At 36.0% G+C, this 12,394-nt stretch overlaps 2 protein-coding genes across 3 annotated transcripts; both read left to right on the top strand.

Moving 5' to 3' along the window:
• The first annotated feature begins 7,158 nt into the window (after positions 1 to 7,158).
• Positions 7,159 to 9,112, top strand: LOC143542075 (uncharacterized). Its single transcript, XM_077034745.1, has 3 exons — positions 7,159 to 7,375; positions 8,695 to 8,842; positions 8,935 to 9,112. The coding sequence occupies exons 1-3, from the start codon at positions 7,159 to 7,161 to the stop codon at positions 9,110 to 9,112; spliced, it is 543 nt and encodes a 180-aa protein (XP_076890860.1).
• A 493-nt stretch (positions 9,113 to 9,605) lies between these two features.
• On the top strand, positions 9,606 to 11,384 carry LOC143542068 (uncharacterized). 2 transcript variants are annotated; one of them, XM_077034739.1, is made up of 4 exons: positions 9,606 to 9,847; positions 10,025 to 10,194; positions 10,559 to 10,689; positions 11,142 to 11,384. In XM_077034739.1, exons 1-4 carry the CDS (start codon positions 9,705 to 9,707, stop codon positions 11,229 to 11,231), a joined length of 534 nt encoding a protein of 177 aa, XP_076890854.1. In that variant the 5' UTR covers positions 9,606 to 9,704; the 3' UTR covers positions 11,232 to 11,384. The 2 variants fall into 2 exon arrangements, with proteins under 2 accessions (XP_076890854.1, XP_076890853.1); XM_077034738.1 differs by lacking the exon at positions 11,142 to 11,384 and having other exon boundaries at positions 10,559 to 10,854.
• Positions 11,385 to 12,394: the final 1,010 nt, after the last annotated feature.

Below are 12,394 nucleotides of genomic sequence, written 5' to 3'. Positions count from 1 at the left end.
GGGTTATGGGTCGAAACGGGTCAGGTCCAAACGGGTCAACTAAAAAAAGGGGTTGTTATGGTTCGGGTCGGAATGGGTCAGGGTCATAAGGTTCGGGTCATAACGGGTCCGGGTCAAAATGGGTCAAGGTCGGAACGGTCAAAACGGGTTTCGGGTCGATTTTTTTGTTGAACAAGGACAACGTAGGAAATGTTTAGTTTTTTTTACTTTTTTTGTTTTTTATTTATAATTTGACTTATGATTTTTTTATTATTATTTTTGAATATTTTTTTAAATTGTGTCTTAAGAGGTACAACTCGTCTAACCCGTCAATATACATTAAACATAGGGGTGGCAAATGGGTTGGGTTGGGTCGAAACGGGTTATGGGTCGAAACGGGTTATGGGTCGAAACGGGTCAGGTCCAAACGGGTCAATTAAAAAAAGGGGTTGTTATGGTTCGGGTCGGAATGGGTCAGGGTCATAAGGTTCGGGTCATAACGGGTCCGGGTCAAAATGGGTCAAGGTCGGAACGGGTCAAAACGGGTTTCGGGTCGATTTTTTTGTTGAACAAGGACAACGTCGGAAATGTTTAGTTTTTTTTTACTTTTTTTGTTTTTTATTTATAATTTGACTTATGATTTTTTTATTATTATTTTTGAATATTTTTTTAAATTGTGTCTTAAGAGGTACAACTCGTCTAACCCGTCAATATACATTAAACATAGGGGTGGCAAATGGGTTGGGCTGGGTCGAAATGGGTTGGGTTGGGTCGAAATGGGTTATGGGTCGGAACGGGTCAGGGTCGAAACAGGTCAGGGTCGGACGACTCAATTAAAGAAAAATCGTTGGTGATAATAAGTAATGTCAACAGTACCAAAAGTCCTAACATGTATCCACACATCACGTATAATATCCGTAGGAACTTGTCTTTTAATCAAAGATAGTACATATTTTAAAACTTATTCATAATTCATTATCAATATTAGAAACTTGCACTTTGATGTGTATTGGTGTCCAAATCCGAGCACTTGATCTTCAGCTTTTCGCTTCCATTTGTGGGCTTTGCCTAAAGCAATCCAATACCAAATATTAGTTATTGTCAATATTTAAATATTATATATAAATAAGATATTAAACCCGGAGTAACATTAGTCAAAATAATAATCCAAACCAGGTCCAACGTAGTCTATGCCGGCTACCGTTATGCAACTCCAAAGATTCAATTTATTATGTATCTTAACTCGCCCGATTGATCATAAGCTTCTGTTGGTACATAAATGTCAGTAGTTCATAGTCTAGCGTTTGTAATCGAGTCTGTAATGTAATTATGTTTAAGTTTATGTTTATGTATGTAAGAGAAGTTGTCAACAAGTTCGCTTAGGCGAACTTGTTGAACAAGCGAAGTTGTCGACAAGTTCGCCTAGGCGAACTTGTTCAACGAGCGAAGTTACTGACAACTTCGCCTGAGGCGAAGTTGTCGTGTATTTAAATAGTTTACGGTGTAACTGTTTGAGGGTAATCAGTTGGTCAGTTAGTGTTTTGGTTAATCACGTGTGATTCAGTAAAGTCGATAGACGAGAGATAGAGTCTATAATAGACGTGTTTCAAGTTATAATATATAACGTGTTCGTTTGTATCGCGTGTGATTGCTTTACGTATTCTACGCTCGTAACTACCTACGCAGGGATTCCGCACCTACGTAGATAGCGATATCCCGTGTAAGATCCGTCCGGGAACCTGCAATTAATGCTGCGGTTGACAACACTGAGTGGGAAGATCAGCCAAACTGGAAGGAAGGCTGCGCTCAGTGGTTTGTAAAGACGAAGAAGCCAGCAGTACCAACGATGTTCAAAAAGTCGTATAATATAAAGGGATATGCAGAATCAAAGAAGGGAATCATATGCTGGTTGTACGATGAAGAGTTGAAACTATTTGTGATCAAACGTTACGACGGCATTCAGTACTTCAAGAAGATGTTAAGATCCCTGAATACCTTACCGGAGTGTGAGGTGAAAGACTTAGCAAGACTGGGCCTGATAAACAGAAGCGATGATAACATGGCGAGAGTAATTGGGAAAATTGTTTGGAAGGAGGCCATTAAAGATAAAAAGTTTGAACTTCTGAAGCCTCAGAAAGGGAAGTTAGTAGAAGACAAAGATAGAGGGATGAGGGCAGACGGCAAACCATGGATGGTTATGAAGTATAAACCAGTCCGTCATTTAAAAGAAGTGCCGATGAAGGTGATGCCCAAGAACGTCTTGAAAGACTTGAAGTGGTGGTACGTGGATTGTTAAACTGCTGAAGCGGTCATGGAGGATGAAGATGAGCAAGAGATCATGAGAGTGTATGATCCTATGCACTTAGTCAATCTGTCTCAAGCTGACTTGCAGGTACTACATGCTAAGAAGATTTTCTACATTCCTGCTTGGAAAGAGGAAGCTAAGAAGTACCAGAAGTTGGTTTCTGTATGTGTTAGACAGGGAGTGCATGCTTGAAGAGATGAAGAGAGAAGACGAGAGATTACAAGACACAAGCTTTGAAGATCAAGATATGAAGCTACTGCCAAGGGGGAGTCTGTTGGTACATAAATGTCAGTAGTTCATAGTCTAGCGTTTGTAATCGAGTCTGTAATGTAATTATGTTTAAGTTTATGTTTATGTATGTAAGCGAAGTTGTCAACAAGTTCGCTTAGGCGAACTTGTTGAACAAGCGAAGTTGTCGACAAGTTCGCCTAGGCGAACTTGTCGACAAACGAGCGAAGTTCGCCTAGGCGAACTTGTTCAACGAGCGAAGTTACTGACAACTTCGCCTGAGGCGAAGTTGTCGTGTATTTAAATAGTTTACGGGTTAACTGTTTGAGGGTAATCAGTTGGTCAGTTAGTGTTTTGGTTAATCACGTGTGATTCAGTAAAGTCGATAGACGAAGATAGAGTCTGTAATAGACGTGTTTCAAGTTATAATATATAACGTGTTCGTTTGTATCGCGTGTGATTGCTTTACGTATTCTACGCTCGTAACTACCTACGCAGGGATTCCGCACCTACGTAGATAGCGATATCCCGTGTAAGATCCGCCCGGGAACCTGCAGCTTCGCGTACCTGTTTCTAATCAGCATGATTAGAACCCATCAACATAATTACAACCATTTAAATTAATCTTAATGCTATTTCACGTCTCAACTAAAATTCAACTTTAGAAACGGTTACAACTTTTCAAAATATTATTTATAACTCGTCTAAACAACTTAACGAATCATTTCTCTAATTAAATCATGCTACTAATTTAATATTCACCAACGTGTCAAATCTTCATCTAGTTACTATATTATTATTATAATCGACAAGCTGGTCCGAAACCCAAATCAAACCGTACTACACAATGCTAGTGCTATTTATATTCTAGACACGAGTAATTCCCACTTAGACATTTAGTAGGGTAAACTTCAAACTGTAACGAGTTAAAACAACCAGTACGCACTAAGTATAGTCAAAAGAATCAACTTTCAATTAATGGGTCAAGGCGGCCCGTATCAATTTGATATTCATAATAAATCAAAACATACTAATAAGACTTGTAACTTCTTAAAATAGATGTAAGATAAACTCACCTTTGTTCGTAGGAGTTTGATTACACTTCGTCCATTTGACTCGTTGGCTTCCAAGCTTCAACATACCTAGCTTGTTAAAGTCAACTTTCAACAAGTTAGAATACATAATGTGGACACTCGGCATTAGTATTCTTTATAATTTCATACCACTCTCGTTCATACCGAATAATTAACAAGCCAAGAATCATCAATGTGTTCATCAAGTTATCAGTTAAACATTTTCAAGTCATTTATCCACTTCCCCCGTTTTAATAGTTTACTCAGTACATATACGACTAGGCTCTACTTAGCAACTTCATACATTATTACATTAATTTACATTAAAGCAGTTATGTCATAATCTCTTCTAAACAAGTGCGCATACCATTTATTATTATGAAAAAAACTATTTTCAGTACTGCACCTTTTGTGCAGCACCTATTCACCTCAACTTTTGACCAGTTAAAAGTCAGAACTAACTTAATATGCTCAAAAGTAAAATGTAGTAAACTCACAGAGGTTTCCAAGCATATAAAGTTCACCTTTATCGGAGCTACGGTTTATTATGTGTGATTTTTAGCAAAACAGGTCAGCAACCTATTTTCTGTCAAAACAGTATGCTGAATCTGCTGTATTGCTCTAGAAACTAACTGTTTTGAACAATATTTCATCTGAAACAGCTTAACATGTTCACATATAAAACGTAGTAGACTCAATGATCTTTTCAAGAATATAAAATACATATTTCTCGGATTTTTATACTATTTTATATGATTATTCAAAGAACAGGACAACATAATTTAACTTCAAACAGCATGATGTCATCATTTTAATCTACTATTTTGATCCGTTTTAATTATAATTTTGTTCAAAGATGAAACCTAGTACATCAAAAGAGGTTTTCAAGCATGTATAATACACATTCACCCGATTTTTCTATGATTTTATACGAATTTTATTGACATCAGTAATATGAATTTCACATCTTAACTCTTTTAATTCCTTGTTGGTTGAGACATTTTCACAAACACTTTGTGTGCATTCATTTGAAATCATTACTTTAAATCTCTATGCACGATCTGAAATGCCTATTTTCTCACACATTTTAACAATGACCTCTTATGTTTGATGCATTACAATAATCAACTTATGTATACAGATTATAATCATATAACCACATCCATAAAAGATCTCTAATTTATCAACTGTGTTCATCAAATATGGTATACTCTTGAACACAGTTTGACACCACTATGATAGAATTAACAATTATAACTAGTAATAGATCACATAATCAATATTATCACTATCAGTTCATCAATAATCACATAAAACAAGTACTAGATCATCATGCATGAAGTGTAGATAACAAAGCCCCAACTTTAGGGTTAGAAACACTTACCCAATAATCGATCTACTATACGATGATTATGTATTTTCTAATGCTCGATTTGATAATCGATTTGAGAAGTGAAATCATCTGTTCTCCTTCTTGCTCGTTCTCTTCTTATTGCTTGGTTTCTTCTTCTGTCCACACACACATCCAGAACATCCAAAAATATACATCACCCACCCTTTTGTTTTATTTCCTCTTTGACCCCTCTTTGGTTTAAAATCCATATTTATAAAAATCTTGAAATTTGGGATGTTACATAATTGTTGTTTAACATCGAGTTACAGACCAATCAATAAACAAGAACGAATCTGTCAACCAACTGATCTCAACAAAACTCAAACCCTAACATTTTTTGACATCTCTAGGGTTCTAATTAATCATGTTGAAAACCCCCGTTAGATTTGATCGCAGGATGGTTGATGATGTTTGGAGAAAGAATCAAAGTGATGAAGAAGAGTAATGAGCTTCAATCGATGTTTATGGATTAGGTTTGCAATTGGGAGGAGGTGAAGGTGATTATACTTAGGAAAAATAAAGCGTTTTAGCCATATAAAACTAAACTACTCTTTGGTCACACAACCTCGTATAAGTGGCCATATATTTTAAGCGTTTTAGCCACATTACTAATAAATGTAAAATTATGCCACACAACGTAATATAAGTGGCTATATCTTTTACCTTTTAGACACACCTCTTATCAATACAGTAGCCGTTCGTCACATTTGGCCACACTATTAAAACATGTGGCTAGTTAAATGTCACAGTTTGTGGCTAATGTATGTGTTTTTGGTCACATGTATCAAAGATCAAACAAACTATGACTGTAGGTCACATTTCGCCACACATTTTTATAATGTGGCTAGATTTTGTCACAGTTTTTTTCAAAGTGTGGCGAAAAGTACTTGAGTAGGTATAGAATGGTCACATGAAGAATAACATGTGTGGCCAAAACATTCTGGAAGGTTTTCAAACATGGTCAAATACCTTTTAGCCACACATTTAAGCCGAAGTGTGGCAAATCGCCCAGACCACATGTGTGGCTAAAAGGCGATATATATTCGCGTAGTGAAACTGATGGAATATAGAATAACAATAAACAGTCTTGTTCTCCTGAATATTATGTATTGTCTTGATTACTATGTGACATTGGTGTGGTAAAAGAATAAGGAAAACTTTGTTATAATGCTAATGTTAAAAATACTCTGATACACTTAATTGATTATTTGACAAACAATTATATTATATTTTGAACTCATATCCAAACACAAAGTCCATATGACTTTATAAACATAGCTCTTGATTCCATGAAATGTCACTCGAAGCAAATGATACACTTGGGTTATCTTAGTGCGGCAGTTGTATCTATTTGAATTAATATCAAAATATAGAGTAACCCAATTAACCTGAACCGGAGAAACCCGAGGGTTATGGGTTACAACTTGATTAACCCGAAACTCGATTGGTTTGACCCGATTAACACCCCTAGCGTATCCAGGATACCCAAAGAACCTAGGTCCAGTTTCTAGCCGGTTAATGGAAATGACCAGTTGAAAACCCTGGGTAAGATCCGGTTCCCTTTTGGACCGTACCCGGTTTGTGGCTTTGTGCATCTCTACTTTAAGCCTGCTTTCATATATAAAATAACCAAAGAAGAATATTTTAAAGTAAACAGTTGTAGTTTTTGGATGTTTGTTCGTTGAGCCTCTACTCGCCAAATGGCAAACGGAGAAAACATGGACGAGTGAAGAGGCTGAAGAGACTTCCAAATGTCTTCATCACCGTTTCAATCAAGTCACAATCCCCCTCTTTCTAAATTGTGTATATTTTAAACACAAATGGATGTAATGATAGGTACATATGGTTTAAACTTAAAGACATGTTTTATGATTTTGTCGGTATCATTGTTGTTGTATCATATTCTTTATAATTTTCTATTGCATCACATTATTTTATGAAGTTTACAATAATTTTATATAAAAATGTTTTGTTGGAAGCTGATAACCTCTTAGTGTTTGGACGTTTTGCAGTCCGAATCTTAATTATATTGTTATATATAGTCAAAGCATTATGTAATGAGTAATTTAATATAGTAATGTCATATTGTCAAGCTATATGATTCACGTGCATGCTTATTAAATCTGTGTGAGGTGTTTGTTTTCATTTCTATTTCTTTACGTAGACTTTGAGTTGAAGTGATGAAAAGGGAGAGAAATGAAGAGATTTGGGATTTCGAGCATGAATTACCAAGTGACGGTGATGGTGGTGGTGGTCAGAAACTAATACTCGGGTTGGATGGTGGGACTACTAAGACAATATGCGTATGCATGCCCATCATCCCTTTAACTCCAAACCATTCTCCGCCTATCTATGCGCGCGCTGTTGCTGGTTGCTCCAATCACAATAGCGTCGGAGGTACGTACAAATCAATTTTGAATCAAGTAGTGGCTCTTAGAGCATTCCCAACCCATCCTCTAATTTTTTATGAGAGGATTTTGTAAATTATAGGATAGGATTAATAGTGGTTGTGGGTGAAAGAGAAAGAAAACTTAGTGATTTTTTGTAAAATAAGGGAAAGTTTGTTTGCCTTTATTTATTTGTTAAGATTTTTTGAAAAAGGTTGTGAGTAGAGGAGAAAGAAACTATAAGGATAAAGATATAAAAAATTATTATTTAATTGAACAAAAAAGAGAAATGTAGTGATTTTTAGTGTAATTATAAAGATGAAAATGAAGGACGAGCTGAGAATGCTCTAAGCTATATTTATCCCTTTTAGCTGTTTTAATTTGGGTGGTGCTTTTCTTAACTCGTGTTTTGTTCATTGATTTTTCTTTTTCAAAATGGGAAAAAAATTAGGGGTTAAATGGTTTGTGGGAGAGACAGATCTTAAAAATTGTTCAAATGTTGTTGGATCTTGTCTGGTGACATGGAAGATTTGTCTGAGTTTCTCAATTTGAAATGGTGGAACCAGTAAATATAATGCGCAATCCGCCATATAAAATGGCAGATCCTTTAAAATAAGATCCCTTAAAATAAGATGTAACATCATATCTAGAGTTTACTTGACGAACTAAAGAGTGTCCTATTCAAGATATGCCAGTTCAAATGATGGAGCCATGAAACATTATTAGGTGGCAGACATTAACACTCTAATTGTAGATATTCAATTGGGATGAGTTAAAAAGTAAATGTTTAGTTTGAGACCTTCAACTATTTATATCACGGAATGTGATCGAATTAGTTAATTAGAAAAGAGCAAATTATGGTTGATCAATAAGTTGGAGTAATTGCTTCCACAAAATTAGCTTGCGTATAATTTATTTACAAACAAAAGCACAAGATATCTTATTTTGCTTCATCTCCGTTTACATCTTCAACTTCTTCTATTTCTTAAATACCATAAGCATCCACGTTTTTTTATTATTGGACTTATCCTATGGTCGTCCATTTTGCGGGAGCATATCAAGGAATGTGATCGAATTAGTTAAATTATGGTTGGTCAATATGTTGGACTGATTGCCTCCACACAATTAGGTTGCATATAATTTGTATTTATTAATTTATATGTTAATTTTAGGAATTTTTCGTTTAGAATAATGCAACCTGGCCATGTGATTTTTCAGATAGCATATTTTATTTTTTATTTGAGTGCAACATTCCATATTGACATTTGAGGTATAGTGGTGGGAAGATTTAACATTTTTATGATAAGCTTTTGCACATATGTTTCACAGAAACTGCTGCAAGGGAGACACTAGAACAAGTTATGGCAGAAGCACTTTCAAAATCAGGTTGTCGTAGGGCTGCTGTTCGTGCAGTTTGCTTAGCTGTGTCTGGAGTCGACCATCCAACAGATCAACAACGGATATTAGATTGGCTTAGGTTAGATATCTTTAAAACCATTTTAAGATGTTCCACCACAAAATAAAATTATTTAAACATATCTACTATATGTGTTTCTTGTTTCAATACAGTGATATATTCCCCAACGACGTCGAGTATTATGTTGAGAATGATGCGGTGGCAGCTTTGGCTAGTGGAACAATGGGAAAACTTCATGGATGTGTTTTGATAGCCAGTACAGGAACCATTGCTTATGGATATACCGAAGATGGGAGAGAGGCTCGGGTTCTGGTGCCGGGCCAATCTTAGGTGACTGGGGAAGGTATGACATGCAAAATTTTACTCCTTATAAGTTGTAAGTTTGTAACTTGAGGTAGGTTGTGGTGGTTTGGGTTCTGTTTTTAATCTTTATTTATAATTAATGTGTTTTTTTTAGTGGTACAAAAGTAGTATTATGACTATAATAGTTTGATTTTTTTAATAATGTAATTGGATCCTTTTGAGAAATCAAGTGTTATAATTTAGTGCCTTGAATTACTAATAAAATTTACTTTAGTATAATGTATTTTATGCATTAATATACACTTTGGATGGCTTTCAACTCTTTTATCCTGTCTGATCTATTTTGTCGATCTGCTCCGCCAAGCTTTGATTCAACCTAATTGAACAATTGGAGACTAAAGACATTCCCAATTTTAATCATGAGAAAAAGGGTCAAATTTACCACCTCTTGAAGATTGTATGTATGTGTTAGAATTCGACTTTTGGCGAGTTTCAACAAGTTTGACTCATTGACTCGTCTCTCTATTAGCTAAACCGTTTTATTTCACCAGTTTTAAGTAAACACAACGCAAATTGACACATTCATAACTAAATATATATATTTTGTGGGACGCGTCTCATGTTTACTTGTAGTGGATATGGTATAGCTGCAAAAGCTTTGGCATCTGTAATAAGAGCTTATGATGGGCGTGGTCCAGAAACAATGCTTAGTTATAGCATCCTGCATGAGCTCAAACTTTCTTCTCCAGATGAACTAATCGGGTATTTGTTTCTATCTTGTTACATTTATTATTGAAAGGATTTTTGTACTGATATATAACTTTATAATAATTTAATTAAAAGAATTTTAAGTATTGGACAAAAAATTCCGGGTTGATCATATCAAACCAGCCGTATTTAAATTATTGCGCACTCGTTAATTAAATCATTTGTATACAGGTGGACATATGCTGATCCGTCTTGGGCCCGGATTGCAACTTTAGTCCCAGTAGTGGTATCGTGTGCAGAAGCAGGTGATCAAGTTGCAAATGACATATTGCTTCATGCTGTTCAGGAGTTGGCTTCAAGTGTTAAAGCAGTTGTTCATAAACTCAGATTGTGTGGTAAAGGTGCATATCCAAACCAAGAAAAGAAATATATATAAACAAAAGTTCCTTTTTTAAAAACTACCTTTTTTTTTTACTTTGGCGGATTAGGCATGTTTGGGTTGAAATATTTTCAGTTCAAAACTTTTTAATGACTTGATTGTATTAGCCAACCGTATTATTTTTTATTCTATGATGAAACTTTTAAATAAATAACTTCAGGCTTTCTTTTTCTTTTTAAGCTAAAATTGTTGGTTTTACATATTTGATATAAATGTAAATTAAAATCATATTTATAAGTAAATGGGTCGAAAGCGTGACATCTAGTGTCATCTGTTGCATATTATATCGCTTACTTGTTCATATTTGACATTTATTTGTTTGGTAGATGGAAAGGACACTTTTCCCCTTGTTATGGTTGGTAATGTTCTTGAAGCCAACAAGAGGTGGGATATTGGAAAAGAGGTAATTAATTGCATTTCCAAGGAATTTCCTGGAACGCGCTTAGTTCGGCCAAAGGTACCCGTTTCAACCCAAACACAACTCATATATTTGTTTGTGTCAACAACCTCCACACTAACTTGGACATACTTAAGGTCGTGTAACCTAAGTAAGACATGTTTCATCCGTTTAGCTAAAATAACAAAACATGTTGATAGGTAGTAATCAAAATGCAAATGTTTTAATCGGGTTAGTGCATGGGTTGGCATGTTAAATTAACTGGCTAAAAACGTCAACCCAAACACACCTGTTTAATTAAACATGTCAACCCGGGCCCCGGCCGAACACGGCCTATTTACTAAATGAGTTAGATGACAACACAAACCCTCGTTATTTATGTTGTGTTCATGTTATGATTCTCGCCGTGCCAGAAACTATCACCCTACGAAAGCCGTTTTAACTTATTAACCAACTTGTCCACCTTGCCACCTCTAGTATAAGTCGTTGACCATCTTTTTTGCTCCCTTTAGGTGGAGCCTGCTGTTGGGGCCGCATTGCTCGCTTGGAACTATCTGATAGAACAATACCAGCACGAGCTTTCAGACGTGGACTACGATTAGTTTCAAGCCTCGGTGCCAAACACGTCGATGGCCATTGAGCCTGCACACATTGGTTGCCGCCAAAAGGTTGAGCATTATTGATGCCAAGTGGTTACTAATTGTATATTATAGTAGCATGGGAATTCGAAGACAGCAAAATGCATAGAACCGAACGACACCCACTTAAAAAGATGACTTTCTATTGTGTGTTTTTATCATTTATCTTGCGTGATTACACTCAGTTTCATATGTTCATAAATATATGTCCAAGTTTTATACTAATTCAGATATTTTTTGTTTCATTATCACAATCAAATTAGGGTCACACTCTGTGAATTTAATTCCCTACGGCCTACGCACAAGGCTATCAAAATGAGAGGCCACACTTTGGGAATTAATTGACCTAGATATTGTTATGCTACTTGATTCCCAAATATGTAAGGCTATGTGTTGTGGTCCAGCAAACAATGGCTTCAACGGATAAAGAGTCACGTCACTCAAGAACATTCCAACGTGTGTCAAGCAACGGTGGCTTCAACGGCACACACGAGCTGGCTAGCGGCCGCGATAGGCAAAATGTGAAGGGATAGGGCGAATGGCTAGCGGAACACAACGGGCTCAAGCAAACGGTGGCGCGAACGACAAGAAGTGAAGGGTTAGTCCGGACAGCGTCATGTGGCGTAACTGCGCAATATGATAGAATGGATCTTGATGGTTAGTTAAACTACAACACATAGCCTAATTCAGTTGACCACTTAACTTATGTGATGAACAACCTATCACTAAGGACAACATTGGTTAGGTTTGGGATGGGTTTAAGCTTTCCCAAACTCATACCTAGTTGGTTGGTTAGTAAAGCTCATCCCAAATCCGTCGGGTAATTACCATTCGGGTTCTGGCAAACCCATTGGTTTCTGGTATAAATGTTAAAGAATTATAAATAGCTATCGAGTATACCCAACCAAAATTAAACCCGCTAGGTACCTATCCAAGGTCGTCTCCAAGAATTTATATACCTCAGACAAGCCAAAATAATATGCCCGCGGGACCTAACGAGTAACGAAATATATAAACTAATTTTTTAATCGACATTAACGCTTTAACAATGAATATAGCAAAAACATAGAAGTAAAAATCAAATACATTAACAGCTAACAGCTAATCAATGATTCATGAATATCTCA

This window comes from Bidens hawaiensis, unplaced genomic scaffold, assembly GCF_021521415.1.
Source record: "Bidens hawaiensis isolate Kalapana, Puna unplaced genomic scaffold, B.hawaiensis_p1.1 tig00012747_1, whole genome shotgun sequence".
In the NCBI taxonomy this organism is placed as follows: domain Eukaryota; kingdom Viridiplantae; phylum Streptophyta; class Magnoliopsida; order Asterales; family Asteraceae; genus Bidens; species Bidens hawaiensis.
Note: the sequence above shows the minus strand (reverse complement) of the source record. Positions and strands in the feature narration are given on the sequence as shown.